The 22,686-nt window shown below is 36.6% G+C and overlaps 1 protein-coding gene across 5 annotated transcripts in view; it reads left to right on the top strand.

Moving 5' to 3' along the window:
• dpf3 (double PHD fingers 3) overlaps positions 1-20,102 on the top strand; it is a 50,311-nt gene extending 30,209 nt beyond the window's left edge. For 2 of the 5 annotated variants that reach the window (XM_056256228.1, XM_056256232.1), the window contains exons 3-12: positions 64-171; positions 3,570-3,703; positions 5,290-5,385; positions 5,623-5,695; positions 6,448-6,489; positions 9,381-9,518; positions 10,709-10,837; positions 17,706-17,818; positions 18,070-18,151; positions 19,306-20,102. In XM_056256228.1, coding sequence (XP_056112203.1) covers positions 64-171; positions 3,570-3,703; positions 5,290-5,385; positions 5,623-5,695; positions 6,448-6,489; positions 9,381-9,518; positions 10,709-10,837; positions 17,706-17,818; positions 18,070-18,151; positions 19,306-19,373 — 983 coding nt within the window. In that variant the 3' untranslated portion in view covers positions 19,374-20,102. Of the gene's footprint in view, positions 1-63; positions 172-3,569; positions 3,704-5,289; positions 5,386-5,622; positions 5,696-6,447; positions 6,490-9,380; positions 9,519-10,708; positions 10,838-14,392; positions 14,891-17,705; positions 17,819-18,069; positions 18,152-19,305 lie in introns of those variants that run through there. The other 3 variants (XM_056256229.1, XM_056256231.1, XM_056256233.1) reach the window with 3 other exon arrangements.
• The last annotated feature ends 2,584 nt before the right edge of the window (positions 20,103-22,686 follow it).

Here is a 22,686-nt window from a genome sequence, read left to right as displayed (position 1 = left end):
TTTGTAAAGAATGTGTGTAAGAGCCTATTCAAAGTCAAACCATGCTACTTTCTGTGTTTGCAGGGTTGGCGGCAGGTCAGATGTACACCTACCCAGCGCGTTGCTGGAGAAAGAAGAGGCGACTTCACCCACCACTAGACCCGCAGCTTCGCCTTTGTGAACTCAGACTTGGTGAGATCATGATTGCGGCTAATTGTGTAATTTTTCTCATGCTTACATTTTGATTTTGAATTCTTTATTTCTTCTCTTTTCTCTCTCCGCCCTTGCTTCTTTGCTCTGAGGTCATTCAGAGGCTGTAGAACTGGCCCATCTGGGTCTCATTATCCTTCTCTGTCTCTATGTGTGCCCTGATCAGGCCCCTTTAATCATTTGGCCATGCAGCATTAGAATGTAAGTCTAGGGGACTGGTGTGGGTGTGGGTGTGTGTGTGGGGGGGGAGGCTACAGAAGGGCTTGAGGAACTAGATAAAGGCCTGTCTGTATCAACAAGAAAGCCACTCTATTATTTTCTTAGCTGTCCCTGAAAATACAATAGCAGTAAAGCAATACATGAACCACTGACCTTCGCTTGGAGCTCAGCCAGCAATTCAGCAAAAAAAAAGTGAATATAACTGATTTAGGCATCAAGTTGTGTGTGATCCGTTTCCAATAATGCAGATATCAGGATTTGAATGACAGAGCTAACTCCTACAAAGTGTAACGCTGGAACAGCAATTAAGCCCCTCCAAAACTCCTCTCAAGTCACATGACTGCTATCCTTACACATTTGGCATCATGAATATATATATATATATATATATATGATGCATTGTAGTCTATTCTGATAGCATAGTTCACCCAAAATTAAAGTTCTGTCATTATTTACACCCTCACATTGTTCAGTTCCTATTTGACTTTCTTCTGTGTTCCTGCTGAATACAAGTATTAATTTCTTCTACAAACAAAACTAAATTTTACTGACCCCAAACTTTTGAACCATAGTGTACTTGTTTGCAATTAATGCAGTTTTTGGGACTGGAGCTTTGAAGCAAAAAAAAAAAAAAAAAAGATGTAAAAGCACCATAAACTATTCTATACACTGTATTCAATGTTGCATAGTAGAAAGAACGTCAAACAGGTTTGGACAATCAACATGAAGAAAAGTAAATAATGACATAATCTTCATTTTTGAGTAAACTATCCCTCTAAGTTATGTGTTTTCCAGAGTCCTGGAATTGTAATATTTACGCGTATAGAGAGGCATAATTCTGGTCTGTTACAGGCAGCAGGGCATCCTGTCTGAAATATGTTTGTGTTGTACATTTCTGGGTGCTCAGCCACTGTAAACAGGTTTGGTGTCCAATATCCCATCCAAGTCTGGTTCATGATGACAAGCAAGCAAGTGTGATTCCAATGTAAATCTTCATATGCAGTCTTTTTCTCCACAGCAGATGTGGCATGTAGAACAGTCTCTAATTCAATAAACTGATTCAATTAGGCTAACAACACAAAATAGCTGCATCTTAGTAAACTGATATATTCATTAGTCTCTGCATTTGCCATTTGAAACAGGCTCCTCTGAGTTATCGTGCTGAATTCTTAATTAAAAGCAGTACATGCTCTTTCCAGTTAGTGCAAGCTTTTTCTGTGCCAATGGCATGCATACATATCACAGTATCACTGCATTATATTGCGATGATTAAAACCTTATGATTTGTGTCTGTAGACATCAACCTCTCTTAGCCTCTTGTCATGATTGGCGGCTGGAAACGGGGGATGGGAGGCTGCAATCAGCCCCTGACTGGCAGTCTGCGCTATTTTCAGCTCCTCTCCCAGGGGAAGAGTGTGTCTCGACTCAATCAGACACAAAGAGAATAAAGACAAGGACAGAGATTCATATAAACATTCTCAATCATGTTCATACATTTAACAGGTTAAAGGAAAGGAGTAAGAACATCTGGGGGCAACACATGATAGGGCCACTGCTTGTGGGAGCAGGTTATAGATCAGAAAACAATTAAAATGATGTGTCAGATCTAAGGGTGTATTTCTTTCAGCTCCCTAGGTCACTAGTAGTGCATTAGTAAGTGCACTTTCCAGGGAGTCGGACATTTAACTAAGGTTTACAGAACTAAGGCTGCCCATGGTTCCACTGCACTGAAACATTCCCTCCCTACCTAGAAATTCGCAGAATGCACTGAAACAACCCCTGAACATCAGTTGAATAGGGAAAGCTTGTAAGCCAGTAAAAAGGTATTAGAGTTATTAAAAAAAGACTAAAGATTAACATATATTTTTTGGTTCTTAAACACTACTGTTTAAAAGTGTGAGGTCAGATTTATTTCCAATTAATACTTTATTCAGCAAGGGTGCATTAAATGACCATAAAGACATGTATAATGTTGCATAAAGATTTCCTTTTGACATTTTAATTAATCAAATAATCCTAAAAAAAAATATATATATTTCCACAGAAATATTAAGCAGCACAACCATTGTCAACTATGATAATAATAAGAGATGTTTCTTGAGCAGCAAATCAGCATATTAGAATGATTTCTGAAGGATCACGTGACACTGAAGACTGCTATTGACTGCTGAAAATTGCCATCACAAAGGAAACTTATAATATTATATGTATTAATAATTCTATTTTTACTGTATCTTTGATCAAATGCAGGCCTCATGTTGTGCATTAGAGACTTCTTTCAAAAACATTAAAAAAAATCGTACTGACCCCGAACCGACTCCAGTTGTATATTTTGTTGTGAGGTATTGATATTTAAATTGTAAGCTTTTTGTGCCTAGCTTTATTATATTTGTTTAGTGTATGAAAGTTATTATATATGTACATAATCTGTTTTTCTTTATTAAAAAATGCAAAACAAGCACATATTTCTTAATGGCACTGTACATTTTAACTTCTAACAGCAAATGCATATACAGCATTTTCAATTTCAGCTACGTGTGAATGGATGACCTTGAGTCATGACTCATAAGTGTCCCAATGTTTAGTGGATCCTGGCCCCTGCTAGTGCCCATTAGGATTCAAGAAATACCGATTCATGTCATAAAGATCTAGGGAGTGAAATGAGACACAGCCAATGACTATTTATTTTCTTGCCTTCTCCTCCACTCACACACATCCTTTATTTTATCTTCAACACCTGGAGCTTTTCAACTTTAATGAGCCTTGAAAAGCTATCCACGCTATAAAAATGTATTGATGGCTGGTGTATCCAAGAAAGCTATCCAAACTGATGTTGGCAAACACACACACACATGCATCTGTCTGCCTGTGTGAAGCTAATTCATGAAGTTTATTCAGACTATTGATTTAATTCACTGTCTGTGTCTCCAGATGATTGTACTTCCTTTTTAGGTATAAAATGGGGTAAAAAATCTGAGAACAAATCTGGGACTTTAATTTGGGGTTTTATTTAAACCTGGAAATAAACAAAGATTTGAAAATATAGAAATACATAACGCAAAATAGAAACATTTTCACTAGTGGCCATTTTCACTGGTGGATTTTTTTCTACTGGCTGACCACCTGACACCCCGTTTTCTGCTTCTTTCTTTCTCGTTTAGAGGCTGAGCTAATGGCCAAGAGGGAAGCCCCACCGACGGAAGCCACGGCCCTGGAGGCACTGCTACGAGGTGACGGGATCTTGGAGAAGAGAAACAATAACTCGAAAGAGGAAGAGACACTACTGGAAATCCAGGTAACACATCGACAGTCATTTCAAATGCCGCCCATTCACTACATGGCTTCCAAAGTCGTTGGATTGCTGTTCTTTACACACTACACAACTGTATATAGTTACCAATGTCAGTTCCAGTCAAAACACTACAGGACTTGGATCGCTGTCAGGTCTCTTGGATCTCTTGAACATCTGCGACGCATCTGTTCTCTTCTCAGATCCCGTCATTGATAATTCAAAGCATTAATTTGCCTCTTGTTGTTGACCTCCATCAACTGATGGCAAAAATCAAGGCAAAAGTAGTTTGTATGTGTGGGTGGCTTAAGGTACAGGTTGTAGCTCTGTTCTAAAAGATTCACAGACAGCACGGGAAAAAACAACAACAAAATACAAATAATAAAATGTAACCATATAATCATGAATAGTAAATAAGCTGTTTCTCTCAAGCCATGGAAAGCTTCTTCACTAGCTGCATTACTGTATGGTACAGAAGCGCTACCAAACCAGACAGAGATGGTCTGAAAAGGTTTGAGGCAAGGGCGCAGAAGATTATAAGATGCAATCTACCATCAATCAGTGATATCCACCATTCACTGTCACTGTAGAGTCCAATCCATCACCTGAGACCTCAGCCACAAGCTGTTTTGTTTCCTACCTTCTGGCAAACAATACCATACTATTAGGGCAAGGACCACTAGACTTGACAGGGCACAAATTGCAGCATGCTTTCTACACAATGCACTGCACATTACTATATATCTACTCAATATCACACGAGCGAGAGTGTTGCTCCTGAATATCATTCAGAAAAAACGCACAATTGCGAGTGTGATCTTGGTTCCATAACAACAGTTGAATAAACAAGTTAATATTAAGTTTGACTTACATTTTAGACCCAATTTTGCCAGTAACTTTTTCAGTTTATGCATCCAAATGATGCCACAGATAAAACAACCCTCGCATTTCCAAGCAACATACAGTAGATGGCGTTTTGTTCCTGAATGGATAAGTCTCTTTGAACTAATCGGTTGAATAAATGATTCAATGACTCACTCATAAAAACAGGCTTTTGTTTCATTCCTGAATGAATCGACATCTTTTAACAAATCAGTTAAATGAATGATTAAATGACTTATTCATAAAAATAGTAGTATTCATAATAATAATAACTTGTATTATTCAAAGATCACTCATAAAACAGTTGCTTGTTTTATTCTTGACTGAATCAGCATCTTTGAACAGATCGATTGAATGACCAATACATTGACTCATACAAACAGTCACTTGTTTTGTTCCTAAATGGATCAGCATCTTTGAATGAATTCGTTGAATAAACGAGTCATTGGCTCACTCATAAAGAATGGAGGACGAGAAATAACTGTTGTACAATTACACATACTTTGAGTTCAAATTGATAAACTTGCAAATTGATTAACATTTGTAGTGTCTCTTGTACTATGTCTCATTTTCTGTTTTTGCTACTACAAAGTGTACGGCAATAAAGTTCTCCACCATCTCTCTGAATATGTGGACTATTGTATTTTCTTGTGCAGTGCATTGATCTTTGTCATCTAATCGCTTACCCCAACTTTCTTCATTCTCTGCAGAGGGTGCTTGATGCAGACGAAAATGGGGATGGTTTCCATGACGATGAGGATTTTGAAGTGGACACACCAAAGAGGAAGCATCGAAACAAAGGCAGGGTGAGTGATGAGCATGACTCATCAAAGTCTGTGGATGGTGTGAAGGAAAAAAGGCAAGTGAGAGCAAGAAATAAATGGAGGATTGACGCCAGAGAGAGAAATAAAACAAGAGAGAGAAATATCTGACTTATGGTGTGTGCAGAGACAGAGAAAAGATAAAGAAATGAGAAATGATATAAATAGTGATTATGTCATCATGTAAAAAGTGATTATGTGTTTTTTTAATATGTTGATCAGGGTCGAGGCTCTGGGCGCAGGCGAACAGAAGCAGCGGCCAATGACGATCAGGATAAACCCTACGTTTGTGACAGTAAGTGTCAATTTCATCACTTTCATATTCAATGTGTGCCTTAAAGTCAAAGAAACCTGAAATACAGTATATATATATATATATATATATACATTCGAACTTCAATAGAAAAACTAATTAGGAAAAATCGAATTTGTAACCTAAACCACCATTATGCATTCGAGTCCAAAAGTCTGCTTAGAAAATGTGATATTGAAAATCTAATTCGAAATAAACAATGTATTCGAATTTAGAAACATTTTAAATCTAACATTAAAATGAATACAAATATTTATGATTCTGCACTAATCAAATAAGCTAATTTGTGACACTTTGTGACATTCTTTTTTCCCCCCAAATTGTTATTGTTGAATATAATTACAAATATATTTTTTATTTTTATTAAATTATGAAAAGCAATATATTAGTGCAGTATATACATGAATCGAACTTAGTAGAAGTGTATAACAGTAGTATTTATTTTTCATTTCACTCTGTTGTCTGTGTTAATCAAGAGATTTGAACTATTTTGACTCTACTGCTGTTTGGCTGTCTTATTTTTGGGGTCCTGAAAAAAGTCTTCCATTTTGTCATATGGTACCTGCCTGTGTTTCTCATCTTGGCATGGTCGCCTGTTATAATATATCAAGAGCATGTGACTTCCAGAGGAGATACTAGAGCTACTTTGGGTTCCAGAGGCCTCTCTGAATGTAACTTACTTCCTGTATTTTGTTTTCTGTCTCCTCTTTTGCTTTGTGTCTCCTCTGTTTCAGACAGATACAAACAAAAGCATAACTCAAAAACTGCTGACTCAGGTATTCAGCCATGTTGCCATCTTCCTCTTGCTCGGACATATGGGCTATGCTAATGACAAGGCTAATCATTTAATGCTTATGTCGGGGAGGAATTATTAACATTAATCAGCTGGTTCAGTCTTTTTCTCTGTAGCTGCTGTTGATATTTCACGCCGCTTGGTCAAAGCTATCATGCATGGCTAACAACACTGCTGCTAAAATAGCAAAGCTTGAACACCTAGCCTTTTCATTGCTGAATCTAGATTTGCAGGCCCTGTTCTAGGCAATCCACTGCATTGCTGGAATGATTGACTCTGGATGTGCCGTTTTCTGAAACGAAATGCATGTTGTCGCTTCCCTTTTCTGGCTTAATGGTCTGTACAAAAATAAGGTCTGTTACCTTATGGTCTGTCATTTTTGACAACAATTTATCCCTATAAAGAACTTAAAAGCACTTTAAACAAAAATGATTACAGTGATATACAATCACATTAGATGAAGACATATGCAATTAAAGAATATACTTAAGTGAACTGAATGTAATGCTATTGGACACTGAATTGCACATTAACTGCAATCAAATTAAAATATATGAAAGTTTTATAATTGTATGTGCTTAAAATATGTGCTTTAGTATGTTAGTCATTTAAGCATAAATGTAACAATGACGCTAAAAGACAACCTAAAAACAGCACTGAAAAGCATTTAACTGTAATACAATTTACTTCAGAGTAAAATAAGCGATCATCAGGAAAAACTGTGGGGTGGGATTTCACCCTGTCCACTGGATTGGGCCAGCCGGATTGATTGGACAGGCTTTTAGTATTAGTTCATATTAATATTCTCAGCCAGCTTGGTTACATAAACAGAAAAAAGAAAAAATAACATTATTACATTTCCCCCCTTTAAAATCAAACATACACCCCTCTTTGAGGTTGAGCAGGAAAAACTATATAGAAAATGTAATGGTTTGTGGTTGTCTTTAAAAATCAAAGAAAAATATCAGTTTCTTTCTTAGTTTCATAGTTCTTTAGATACTGTACATCTTGCTTTCCTCCTGTATGGTTTGGTCATCCCTTTTTTATAGATTTGAAGTGAGAGAATTTATTACTGTGAAAATATTGTGCTTACCTTGCTGGTATTGCAGTCTGCAACCCACAGATGCTTGACATGTTTACTGCATCTTTTCTGTGCTGAGGTTTACATAATATGACAACAAAAGCCAACATTTTCAATAACAGCAAGCCATTTGTTTTCTCTCTATCCATTACACACTTCAATGCTATGCTATGGTTATGTGATATATCCCATGTCTGTAAACTAATAAGCATTTTAGGGATGCACCGATACCAGTATCGGGCCGATACTGAGTTTATGTACTCATGAAAATGCTCCGATACCAACAACCGATACCAGGCAGCAGCGTGTGTACACTTGTGTCCAGACAAAGAAACACTGACAACAGAGAGTATAATGGGGATAAAAAAGAAGGCTGTCTATGAAGTAAATGTTATTGTTATTAGTGGAATATTAAACGAAATATAGTAACACATAGGCATAGCTGTGGTGCGCGAGCTGATAAGAGAAACACTAGCAGTGGATTGAGCGCGCAGTATATTCAAATGAGGTCCGTGCGTTCGGTCTTAAAGGGGCAGCAGTCTTATAAACCTGCTGCTGTGTTTTAATGTTAATCAAACAAAGGAGAAATAAATTACTCACTGCTCTTGACTAAATAGGCTACCTTTTGTAACTTTACAAAAAGATCCATCTATATTTAATTTATATGCATATGTGGGTATGCAGAGTTTTTTCACATTTGATTGATTACTGTAGTTTTTGTTGTAGTATCAAAATTGGAATAAAGAATTAATATTTCACTGGTGTCTAAATATTTGTACCACTGACCCAATCCTCAGCACTGAGCCCTTCTGGAGCTGCTCTAAATATGCTGTGCTATTAAATGAAAGATAAAATATGAAAGAGCAATAGAATGAAGAGTGAAAGTAACAGAAGCTCATACAATGCATTTTAGCAGTCTTAAGCATAGAAAAAATAGAAAAGAACCACCGCTCATCCGTCAAAAAAGTCTTGTAGAGAGGTGCTGCTACATTAAATCATCATGGAAAATTGTAAAAATACAGCAGCCGCACACTCAAACACTGTGCAAGATCAATTTATTAGCAAGCTTTCGGTCTTGCGACCTTCTTCAGGCAGTCTTAAGCATGAAAATAACTGAAGGAAATATGTATTTGATGAACAAATTAAGCCAACTAATATGATTTATATTATTTTGGTTTCTCTACCAATACATTTAAAAATCACAAATGCAGTGAAAATACAGGTATCGGTTATACGGTATCGGCGAGTACCAAAAATTAAAGTATCGGTATCGGACTCGTTCTGGAAAAAGTGGTATCGGTGCATCCCTATCAACATGTGTTTTCAGTGATTGGATCACCGTCGGATAGCACTTGACCACATTAAAAACTAAACATAAATGCACCTAAAATTTATCAGACAGATTCTGACCACATTCAACAAAGGTGCCATTCAATATACAAGTAATATAGCTTTGTTCTAAAAAGGTCACTTCACCTATTATACTCCTTGAACTCTTGCAATTTACTGGTCGACGCCTTTAGGAGTACCTATAGGTGTTCATGAAGACATACTGTGGGGTTGCAGTGCTAATACTGTGCCTAAAACACCCCGCATGTCTCTCTCACTGGCTGAGAACATGCGTTGTAGATTTTGTGGTAGAGCTTTGATTCCACTGCTAGTTGCTTTGTGAATTCCTTAGATATGTGTTAGTGTCCCTGCTTGATTATTAGAATAACTTTGAGACTAAATAGTAAATGAGAAGTGTTTGCCACTAAAATGGATCTCATTGTAACCAATGCTCTTTATCTTAGTCTGTGGGAAGCGTTACAAAAACCGCCCTGGACTAAGCTACCATTATGCCCATACTCACCTTGCTGAAGAGGAGGGTGAAGAAGAACGAGAAACTGAAATCCCCCAGTCTCCTCCTGTCCACCATGAGAATCACAAACGTAAGTTAATATTTTTTTTTTAAATGTAAAATAAATGTTTTAATATCTAAGCTTCTGTTGTTCCAACACCCAACATACCATGTAGCCATTAGATCAGTTACCATGTAGCCATTAGTTCAGCACATTGCTGTTTTTAAGCCGATTTTAGGTATTCTGCTTTGTGTTGTGCCAAAAAAAGATATCTTAATATCAGCAAGAAATGGGAATTCACCTAAATTAATCTTAAAGGGATAGTTCACCCAAAAATAAAAATTCTTTCTTTAATTACTCATCCTCATGTCATTCCAAACCCCTAAGATTTCCGCTCATCTTCGTTCATGCTTGACACGCGAGAACAAACCTCTTGCTGACGCTCAAACGTCGTAACACGAGAATGAACCTCATTGGTTCTCACACGTCAAGCGAACAAGCTTGAGCTATCCTTTTAATAATCTTATTGTGAACAATTCATCCATGCGTATGTTTCCTTAAAAACATTTTTTTAACCTCGGAATTTTAAATAAAAAATTGTCATGTCTGTTGTTGCGGTGGAACTTTCTTTTTTTCTCTGGTGGCGTATTCCAGACATCATTTAGGCCATGTGTCCACCAAAGTGTTTTTTCCTAAGGCCAGCATATTTTTTCAGTTGTTTTCAATGGGAGCACCGCCTATTTAAAAAGGACAGCAGCGTGGCATGGTGCTGCACGTCTATGGTCCTGTCCCAACTGGCACACTTCGTGTGTACTTGTGGTCTTGTGGACTTACAATGGCTGTGGCTGATATGCACCCTCGATGCACACTTTTCCAACGAGCTCCGCAGCAGACCTATACCTGACGGCCAAAGTGGCATTACGTCATGAAAGTGTGGACTCGCGAGGGCTTAGGGTTCCATTTGGGACAGGGCCTATTTCACGCTGTTTTTTGTTCAAAATGTTCAACCTCTCCGACCAACAGCCACATCCTGCTTGTAAAACACCAACAGATAACAACAACAAGCACAACAATGGAAAAAATTATTTAAAACAAGACCAAATACTCAACATTGTATCGACATTTTTATATTCAGAAACATATGTAATACATTACACACAAATATCTATGGAGATATTTCATTTTAATTAGATGGAAATATTTTCTATTGATACTTTTCAATACTAAAATCTTGTCATATTTAACTCTTCCCTTTATTTTAATTTGCACTATTTTTACAGCACAGAAAGGTCCTGATGGCACGATCATCCCTAATGACTACTGTGACTTCTGTCTGGGAGACTCAGGCTCTAACAGGAAGACAGGCCAGGCTGAGGAGTTGGTTTCCTGTTCAGACTGCGGCCGCTCTGGTGAGTCCATTCACTTCACTGTATTCTCTATTACTCAGTTACAGTTACAGTATCTGCTCATGTTAGATCAAGTAGGGTAGTTTCACCTCCATCTAGCCTTATTCTCACTCTGAGGGAGATTTTTGCTATGGCATAGCCAATAGAAATTTTTAAAAATAAATATTTTTAAAATGTATTGCCAGAACAAACAAACAAACAGTAAGAGCTGTCAAAGACAGTATTCAGAGATTTATCTCTCTCTCTCTGTAATCAGTGTAATGGTGCTCTAAAATGGGCCAGATTACAGTAGGTACAGTATTATTTGGTCAGTAAAACCTTGACTTTGACCACAAATCAGAAGCACATAGATGTTTGTTTTATTGACGTATTAAGTTTAAGTGATGTTAGTGTTCTATTTAAAGGAAGCAGAAATGTATGATCATTATACACACATCATTCTTGTTTTTAAGGAATTTTAATGTGAAAAAGGGTTTGAGGGTTTCCACACATACACATTGGACAACAGAAAAAACATTTAGCTTTTATATATACATAGAAATGTCATGCATATAACATTTATATTTTATTTTCTAGAAATTATGATACCAATTATAATAATTATTTTTAATATATTTTTAAGTTGATCTGAAAAAGCTTTAGCACATTCAAATTAAAGCCCATGAAATTTAGTGTATATGTATCCATCAAAAGTAAAATTTAAAATCCCATTTTATCATGCCATGCATCAATAGCACATTTCATCAGCTTGTTTGTGCATATCCCATCTTTTCGTGTTTTTTTGCTAGAGCATGTTTGTCTATTTGTTTTATGGAGTTTCGCTGAGTGTGATTTGGGTTTGGCTTGGCATAACCGTGTAATATTGAAATGATTTCCCAGACACAGATTAATACTATTAGAAAGGCTTCTTAATGGAGAGTTGCCATTAGCAGTGATTTAAAACCAGACTAGGCTTAATCTGTGCCCCGGAAATCAGCACAGTGGGTTCAGAAATATGCAGATTAGTGGTCGACCGATATTGATTTTTTTTATGGCCGATGCGATATCTTAGAGAGCAGGGTGGCCGATATAAAGCCGATATATTTATACTTTATATTTATCCTATTTTACTTAATATTTCATAAATTAGAAATAAATAATTTGAAATTGAGTTAAAAACTAAATCTATAAAATAAACAGACTTATAAGTTAGATGTAAACTTCTTAATTATGTAATCATATTGCAGTATTTTCACAAATAAAGAAATATGAATAAAACATGAAAATATGAATAGAAATATAATAAGAAAATGAATAAAAAGGAAGTAAACACTGTTACCAACAGGACAATCGGTAATCTGGTAAGTTTGTGCTCACTGGGAATCATATTTTTTAAATAATGACAAAGAAACTCTAATTTTACACACAGCACATATGTGAAACTGTGTGAACACATAGTGAACTGGATATAGTGCAGAATATTTTGAAATTAAGGGTTTAAAGTTTGTCTTTTGTGCGTCACCAGTGAAGCTGAACTCTCCTGTCCACATTCAATTCACACAGACTGACCGACATGCACAGAATACACACGTTTTTATGCAGGCTACAAATGCACACTTCAGAAGATCTCACAGCTGGATTCAACAAAGTCTGCACGGTTTGAGAAATAAAATGTTTATTAGATATTTAAAAATGGCACAAATCAGTCGATATATTGGCCATGGCGATATATATGGGTCGACCACTAATGCAGATTACCACTGCTTTAATACAGTTGTTTATCTGTTGCAGTCTTGGTGTTTATTCGTGAATTCTTGCTCCATTTAGAAACATGTTGTATGAAAAGCAACATGTGAGCAGAGATTGGACAGTATAATTTACTTACTAAATGTAACATAATACAAATATCACAATATACAAGTATTTGACTGCACTTGATAACTTTTGGATTTATCCTGCATGTGACTTGAGAAAATGAATAATTACTATTTGATATTTACTTAAATATATTTTGTGCAACAAAACAACAACAAAAAAATCTTAGCAGTAATATTGAACTTTTATCTTAAAATGTAGAATCATTTAAATAAAATAGAGATAAAATAAATTCATTAATACCGTTATTGTTTATTTGCATTATTTTCTCCTTCTAATATAAAATAGTTCTGCCAAGATTTTGATGCCGTACAAAAAGACATTTCAATAAAAATCATCTATTTGATATTCATTTTCTGCTAAGACTGTTTTGACCATGGCTAGGTCACAGTCGGAAGGAGAAAGCAGGTGCTATTCTGTCAAACTGCTTTCTGAGTGTAATGGGATTCTATTAAAGCAAAAGAAAACATTAAATAATGCCCTTTTGCAAGGCTGATGCCAAAATTATAAAGTCCAAAAGCATCTTACATCAAGGCCGTAACCACCATGGACCCCACCAATATTTGATATTTCTTTATGCTGCCATCCATTATGCATCGCTCTGTTTGTTGTTAGGATGGCAGACAGTTTTAAAAATGTAAATATTTAGGCTGGTCTGACTCAGCGGTCTAACAGCGCTCGTCAATGTCAAAATGGTGACCAATCAGATCAAAGAAGGCGGAGCTTAATGTTCACTGAAGATGAGTGTGAATTCCAACACAATGCTTTTAGTTTTTACAGTGAAAGAGTGCGTGTGTGTTAAGATATAAGTAGCTAAACATAAGACTAATTTAGATTGCTTAGGTCGATTCGAAAAGGTTACAAGGTGGCGGAAAACATTTGCTCTCTGTAATTATTTCCGGTCTTTAAAAAATAATCTTAAAAAGAGAATTTTTTCATGCTTGCATTTAGAATGTGCATTGTGTTTGTAGTGATGAGAATGAACGTTTAAATGTGACTTTTTGTTCATCTCTTCGAGTGCTTGTGTTTTGCGTTTTTTGTTTTACTCTTGCTAGCAAATGGTCCTGGAAGGGTCACATGTATATTTCCTTAAATTATTCAACTCTTAACATACTCAAATTTAACTGTTTAGGGCATTATCAATTATACAAGTTCACATGTACAAAATATTCTCATATTCATTTTGCTCATATGCTTCCATTCTTTGTGTTTTTAGTTTTTTGTTTTTTTTTGGCTGTGTGATCCATTGCCTTCTCATAATCGAATGGTATAGCAAGGACAGGGAGAGACCAAATGATGTATTCTTCAGTAAAACAAAATATTGATAAAAGGTATGGTTCATCCAGAAATGAAAATTCTGTCATTAATTACTCACCTTCACGTTGTTCAAAGCCTGGAAGAAAGAAAGTCATACAGGTTTGGAACAACATTCAGTGAGTAAATAATGACAGAATTTTCATTTTGGGTGAACTCTCCCTTTAAAAGATTTATGATTCACATACAGCTATTAAGGTGCTTTTATCTACAACCAATGATAAGCATACATTCAGGCAATTGCAAGGGCATCAGACATGCAAGCCGTAGTATGAGTAACTGCAAGTACTGCAAGTTGTCCAAGCTCAGAGGAGTGTGAGTCCTAGCTGACTGCAGTGTTACTTGTGTGTGTTTCCACTGTGATGCTGATATGTCCGTCATGCATGTCAGCTGATCGCGTCGCTGGGACCAGGGCGAAGAGGAGGACGGGTGGAGTTCTGGACATGTTCGGCGACACTTCAGAAAGCGAGGCGTCCACCTTTCACGGCTTTGAGGAGGACGACCTGGACGGGCTTCTGTCCGACGACAGCACAGGCTCACCTCAGTACAGATAGACAAAGGAGAAACCTCAAGAAAACAGCTTCAGAGAAACTTTGGGCATGTGTCTGCTGCCTGTTTTTTTCTTTTCCTTTTTTCCTGTTGTTTTGCAGCAGCATGCATAATGGATTCACAACTCCAGACACAAAGTTAACTTCAGGAATTGCTTTCAAAGGACAAAGTTGCAGCCTTTTATAAATTAAGGAATGTTGTTTTTATTGCTTCTCACTTCTGTATACTGAGAGGTGCTAGTTATCGGACAGAGGAGCCATTACTTCTGGACTGTTTGTTTTCCGAAATGGAAAACACTGACGTTCCCAGTGTGTGGACGTTGATTACACATCGCCATGTAAGATAATGTGGAAATTAACTTTAGAAATAGACATTACAGCATTGCAAACCTCAAGGAGGAGAAAATACTCAACATGTGTCTGTAGGTCGGACAGTGAAGAGGGTTTTTACAATATCTCTGGTTAAATACAATATTTGCGAAGAAAGGGATCAGGTGAAGGCAGAAAGGGCTGAGGCCAGGCCCTGATTGGATCCAGAAAGAAGGGAGGACAGTTTGCAGAGAGGTAAGAGCCAGTTGGCATTTAAATGTCCATCTCTCCTCCTTTCTCAGGAAAGCTACAACAACAACAAAAGGACATTTGAAATCAGTTTACTGGAGGATACATGATACTTGGCCTCTCCCTAGTTTTGTTGAGTAAGAAGAAAAAGGACTGACTGATTTTGGAGTAACTCCCCTTTACTATTCAGGAAACAACAGGTACAAGAAGGGGTACAATTGTAGCATATGTGCAATGATTCCCATGAAGGCTTTGTTTTGCAAATAAAATCTGGACCATTCACCTCTGTTAAGAGATCCAGCTCTGAGGATTAACTGTGTATGTGTAACTGCAAATAATACACTGGATTGCAAGCACATAAGCTTCCTACATTCAATGGGAAATGCAGTAAATGTGAACTAGAAAGCAGAATACATGCAATAAATGGCACAATACACATTAGTCACAGGGACATCACCCAGTTAATATGGGGAAATTTCATTGTATTCATTTTGTATGAACAAAATTAGCTATATTCGCTCTTTAAAAGCTCTTCTATTTATTGTTATGGTGAACTCATGTGTCACTTTTCAATTTAAACGGTTGCGAAAAATGTTCCGTATTAATGCTTTCGATCTTGTCTCTATTTCAGGGCCTAATTTTTGAAAACAAAAATATATAATTTATTAAGATATTGTATAATGTATATAAGCCCACAAATTTCTCCCAGTGTTTCGATGTCTAAACTTTGTTTAACATTTGAAGTTAATTTCATTTAATACTAAGCCAAAGGGCAACATGACTAGAGATGATGCTTGTAACTGCTTCTGTGTCATGCAGACCTGTGGCTCAAACCACACAGAACACACTTCATGCAACCTGTCGTCCCTGCTGTGGTCGCTGCTGAGTCCTGTTACTCCAAATGTCAGCCTGCAAGTCTTTCACTGGATTTTGTTACTGAAAACATTAAACATTTTTCATTTTATGAATTACTCTGAGTTCATTTTGTTTCAAGGAAGGGAAACAGGGGACATGTTATATGCAGTGATCTCAAACAGTAATTGAACACTTACAAATGTCTGAATGACACTACATTAGATTTACCCCTGGTTTCACAGACAAGAATCAACTAAAGCTACATCCAGACTAAAATGCATATTTGAGCTGTTTTAACTGAAAGCAACTTGCACTGACCTATCTTAAAATATGTCAGTGCCATTGTTTCGTCTCAAGATGCACACCAGTAATGTTTTTTCTTAAATGAACTATGAACTAAGGCCTAATCCTGGCTTAATCTAAGCCCTGTCTGTGAAACCAGACCATAAAATATCAAACTAATTCTGCAGGTAAATGATCCTAAACCTCATCTCAGAACTAACCACTTTTATGAGCCGTTTTTAACTAGTTTAACAACATGGCGGATGCATGAAGTCAGTTCCCATCAAGTTCAAATGGATGTTTCACTAATGTCTTACAAACAAAAGTGTCACAAAATTGCCTTTATTTCGAATGGTATGTTGTTTTATACATTGAAACCTAGCAAACTTATTTTTGTGAAATGTTTTGTTTGAAAAATGTGTGCCATATTTCTTTAAAATAAATTCCGCTTTCTTGCATTACACAAAGACATTCACACATTTTTGAGTGTTGCTTGTGACCAAATGATTTGGGGCCATTGTTGTTTATAGTTTCAATGCAATTTAGAGCACTCTATCAAAATATTAGACATAAAAAAAATGAGTTAATAAGAATTTTTATAGATCGAATTTTTCATATCTGAATTTTGATGCACATAAGGCATATTTCCATACACTTGCAGGGAATAAATCAAGGCAAAAGATGCATGTTGGCATAATGTACTCAACACAGTTCTGCATACCAGGGACAGATCCACGGAGAGGAACGAGGTACTGTAGCAGCGCTCGTAGGGAAAGAGCTTCACATAACATCCCACTTCAGGCCAAGACCCAACATGCTTTCCAAACTGGGGAAACTGCACATGCTCTACTGAGCATCCAAGCAAGAGGAGCCTGCTGTTCTCACAGTCTCATTGAGGAAATGAGCAGGCCGAGGAAATGACACCTCCCTAGAAGACAGACAGAGAGAGAGAGAGAGAGAGAGAGAGAGAGAGAGAGAGAGAGAGAGAGAGAGAGAGAGAGAGAGAGAGAGAGAGAGAGAGAGAGAGAGAGAGAGAGAGAGAGAGAGGCAGCTATGAGAGATTACAGAACCATCTGGCATTTTCCAAACCTGTGCTCACCCTCTCTCTGTGTATGGAGGGCAGAACAGAAGGTGGAGCTTATAGGAAACTGTTGTTCGTTCGTTCATACAAATCGTGTGGAATCACTTGTCTTATCTGTTCATCTGCTACCATCTATCGATCTATCTAGCCATCCATCCATCCATTTATATCTATCTGTCTGTCCACCATCCATCCATCCATCTTAAAGTAGGCTACATAAATAAACTATTTAATGATTAGTCTTATTACATTTTATGTGGATTTGTTTTTCTCTAATAAATTGCTTAGTACATCCGAAAACAATATAATAGCTGTTAATGTCTGAGTTTAGCTACACTTGTTTCTGTCAGATTATTCTCTCATCTTTCTCTTTCACCAGGCCATCCTTCATGTCTGCAGTTCACAGACAACATGATGCAGGCTGTGCGAACATACCAGTGGCAGTGCATCGAGTGTAAATCCTGCAGTCTGTGCGGCACCTCAGAGAACGATGTGAGTGTTTCAATACTAATGGAGGACATATAGAATAGTGTGTGAGCATAAAGAAATAGTTTTATATTATTTCCGTCATCTCAAACAAGATGGCACTCTTTACTTGTGCATTTGAAATTACCGACAGACCACTTTGCTAATATTTGAATTATATGCCAGCCTCCTCATATGGTTGACACTCAACTGTATGGTTCACACACTGTGTGTGTGAGAGAGAGAGTTAACAGCTTGGTGATGCCGTCCTCTTGTAGGATCAGCTTCTGTTCTGCGATGACTGTGATCGGGGATACCACATGTACTGCCTCAAGCCTCCTATGACACAGCCACCTGAAGGTAAGATCACTTCACAGCAGCTAATGACAATATAGATATGAAAAATCATATTTGCATAGCTCCAATTCTAAAATTTGCCATAGTGTTGTGTTGGATTGTTACATTTCACGTCTGGCCTATAATAACGTGCAAATATATGACAGTTTTTCTCAGTCCCTTTGGTACATTTCTTGAATCATCCTTAAGATTTGCAAACCAGTGGGTGCATTTCTCAAAACAATTCGTACAGCACCACACACCTGCAAAAGCCTGTAACTTGCTCGAAATCCTTAGTTCATCTCTCAAAAGTATTTAATAAATATATCAGTGCCATCAGAATGACAAGTCCTTGTGTCATTGTTCACAAACAAGATGTTGTCAATATAGTCAGAATTTGTAGATGTAAATTATGGATACGATTTTGATGACAATGACTGAAATTTCGCAAGACTGCACTTTATCTGTATGGCATATTTCAACAGTACAACTTTACACATTGCTCTGTCTCTGTGTGGGATATTGATTGCAAGAGATTGGACAGGTTTCACAATTACACTTTTACTGTTGTTCTGTAAACAAATTGAAATGCGATATAAAGAATAAAAAAAAATGTATATATATATATATACACCAAACACACACACTGTATATGTGTGTGTGTGTGTGTTTGTGTTACATTATGTCTCTATAAAGTATATTTACTGTATAATGTAAAATACAAGTGGACTACTGTAATCTAGCATTACAGTAAGTATACAGTATTACAGTATAGTGAACACTGTCTGATTACATACCTGTTCTGTCTACAAACATTTGAATTGTTCTCCCAACATCCGGCTGCACCTTTAGACCCGCCTCTGCCTTAAGGTCATGACTGAGAACATGTTCCACAAGTGGCCCTTATTTCATCAGAAACATTTCTACAATCTTGGCCTCTTCTACTGTTTTTCCTCCCTACCCTTCCACCATGCATCCTTAATCCTCTTCTTCTTCCTGGCTGTTGACCCTGTTTGTTTCCTTGTTCTTTTGTTGTCAGAATTTGTAACACTGTGTTGTGCTCTGTCTATATATGCTTGCCAAACGAAGCTTCGTGAGATGTACCTCTGAGCTATTTTAGAGAACTGCTCGATCATTGGTTGATCTAGCCCTTTACATTTTTCTATCTGCATCCACAGGAAGTTGGAGTTGTCACCTGTGTCTTGATCTGCTGAAGGATAAGGCATCTGGTTTCGGAGAGCCGTAAGCGTTGAGGTCCCATACAGACACGCACAGCAGACTCAGGATGGATGTTCATCCTGTTTTCCTCTGTAGTTTTCCTCCTGTAGTGTGAAGTGGAGATTTCCTCTTCCTCCGTGTTACAAACATTTTCCTCAATCACGTCTAGGCAATCGACAGGTCACACACATAGTGAATTCCAAAGGCAGAATTGAGTCCAGATCGTCTGCTCGCCTACAAATACAACTCACATTTATATGAAAAGTACTTAGTAAAATAGCAAAATCCGTATTAGAACTATATTGCGATTGAATGAAGTGATAATGAAACTCTTGTACACTAAAAAAATCTCCTGAGCTGTGATTCTAAGGCATTATTTCTTTGAAATTACGATTGACAACACCAGTTTTAAGAAATAGCAGATTTTAAAGTCAATATCATGGTGACAAGCTGTTTGTACTGTAAATCTGTAAGAAATAAAAAGCAACATAAACTTACCCAGAGACACACACCAGTGGTATAAAGCAGAACCCCTTTCATTTGATTTGGTTTCTATTCGCTTTAATCATGTTTTTAATGTGTGCAAGATGTAAGTTTACAGGATTTTTTTTTTGCAAAGACATTTTTGGCTTGCACAAAGAAAGAAATAATGAGGATAAATGTGATTAGAAGCTCATCTTTCTTACTGGGATCATCATTCAGGTAGACATTTAGAGCTTAGTATCAGAGTTATTGTGAAAGCAATCTTTTATCTAAATGGCAAAAAAAAAAAAAAAATCCATGTATCAAAGCAGCACTTATAGTTTTTACTATTATCAGGACTGGAAAATAATGTGTTTTTTATTTGTTCTATATATATATAATTTAGTAGACAATCGTGTGGTTGGTAAATTACATAAGCCATCATATTCAAATACACCTAATGCTTTTCTTTGTGCAATGACAATACTGGCATGCGTTGTATTGTCTTTTCAAGCCTGCTTTTTTTCCTTTAGGTTCTATTTTCTAACTATTAAATGTGAACACATTGACTGTTCAAATCTTTATGTTATTCTGTGTCTGACATATCTGGTTATGCTCCAGGAACATTTTAGCTTTGTGTCATAAACCTTCTATTGTTCCATCCGCCTGTTTGGAGCCCTTCATACCTCTCTGAGTGAAACATCTGTTCACTCCATTTTGTATTTCTTTGCTCATGATATATTAGCATTTCTATTTCCATCTGGACATTCTCTCATGTCATTCCCAGCTCCTTCACCTGTATAATACATTAGAGGCTCTATTTTCAGAGCCAATTCATCAACACTCTCCAGATCCAGCGATCTGTTGAATATTTTAGCTATGCATTTTTGTCTATTTCAAAGGTCATCTACATTACATTTACATTTGTTTTTTGGCAGATGATTCTTTGCCAATGAGATATTGGCATTAACATGATAAAAAGGAGTGAGCAATTTCTTAAAGGTTCCAAAATCAAAGTAGTTTTGATAATGTTTAGAGTCTCTTTATCTACCACAGGTAAGCCTTTGGAATATAGTTTTTGTTGTTATTAGAATAAAAAGAAAAGAACTGAAAAGGAACTTACAGCTGATGCTGTATGACTTTTCACACTTAAAATTGTTAACCCATTCTAATTCCTGGGTTATCTTTTTTCATGTTTTGCACTGTATTCAGGTTTCGAGATTTCACTGTACAAATGTAAATCCTGGGTTAATGTTCTTTTTTGGATATTTGCAAAGATAGGCTATCGATTGGGCGAACAATTTAAATAATGATGTCTTCCTTTCTAAAGAATACGTGTTATATATTTCGTTGCCTGTGGTTAAAAGGGGGTTAAAGGTATAGTTTACCCCCCAAAAATAAAATTGTCATCATTTACTCTCCCTCAAGTTGTTCCAAACCTGTACGAATTTCTTTCTTCTGCTGAACACAAAACAATATATTTTGAAGAATGTCGGTAACCAAACAATGATGGACCCCATTAACTTCCATAGTATTTTTATTTTCCATAGCCTGTTTGGTTACTAACATTCTTCAAAATATTTTCTTTTGTGTTCGGCAGAAGAAATAAATTCGTACAGATTTGGAACAACTTGAGGTTGAGTAAATGACAGAATTTTCATTTTTGGGTGAACTACCCCTTTAAAAAAGACGATAGGCTAATAGTTAAGTAGCAGCTTCAACAGAAGTGTAGAGTCGTTCAATACGAACGGATTTCTTCTAGTCCAATAGTAGAACAACTCAGTTTTGAGTTTATAAGGACGATAATCATTCCATTTAATTTGTGTCATGGCCTGTTACAATGACATTTCTTGTATATAATCACCTGTAATACAAACACAAATGTTGAATACTTTTTAATCCTTTCCAGTCACGAGAATCGTTTTGTACTTAGTTTTTTTTTTTCTTATGCCCTTTTCTTATTCTTATCCTTGTTATAATGTAATAAAAAGATAATTAAATCCAAGGCTCTGCTGATTTCATGTGGGTTTTTTTAACGAAATTGGTTGTACCGCTCATGCTTACCACTAGAGAGCAGCACATACACATTAACAGACGAGCTGAGAGACAACACCTTTCCTCTATCCATTTAGTGCTGATATTTCGGTTCGGTTTCATAAAATCCTTCCTCAACAACTTTTCTGACATTATTTAAGTTAAATTTAGCTCATGGAATCACAATTCTCTGATATAGCCATATATGCCACAACAAACATTTAATAGATGTTTAATGGACCATCACGCACAGTTTGAACTAAAAATACATGACAAAATGGTCCGAGCATAGAAAAATGAGCATTCTTGAGCTCTCCAAATGAAGGTTTATTGAAGGTCTCAGGACTTCAGTTCCTCCTTTCCATTATCTTGACCTATTGCGTTCTCATCTTTTTTTCAATGAAAAAATAAAAACAAAACAACCTAAAGGCAATAAAAGTCTTTAGAAATATTCCATGCATAGTTTTGTGCTGAATATGGCACCTGTGCCTCTAAGTTATATTCCACGTTAAGTATTCTACATATAATCTTCCATATTCAGGATTGCTGCAAAGTCTATACATTCCATTTAAACCTAATGTACAGTTATGAGTCAAATCAACTACCTGAAAATGTGTTAGAGGAAATGTTAACAGAACACATTTCTGTTCTGCCATTTGACCATTTTTAAACTTGTGGGCAAATGAGAGAATTCATGTCATTCAAGTCTATGTGTCTCTGGCAGTGATGCTGCTTCAGGGAACAATGCAGATTGGTTGGCTGCTCTGTGTCCTGCAAAAATACATTTCTAATAGATGGTAATCCCACAAAAACATTGTCTACTGTTGATATGTTAGGAGTGAAGG

The sequence above is a fragment of the Rhinichthys klamathensis genome, unplaced genomic scaffold, assembly GCF_029890125.1.
Source record: "Rhinichthys klamathensis goyatoka isolate OS25496 unplaced genomic scaffold, OSU_Roscu_1.1 h1tg000125l_1, whole genome shotgun sequence".
NCBI lineage: Eukaryota > Metazoa > Chordata > Actinopteri > Cypriniformes > Leuciscidae > Rhinichthys > Rhinichthys klamathensis.
This window is presented reverse-complemented; position numbering and strand designations above follow the sequence as displayed.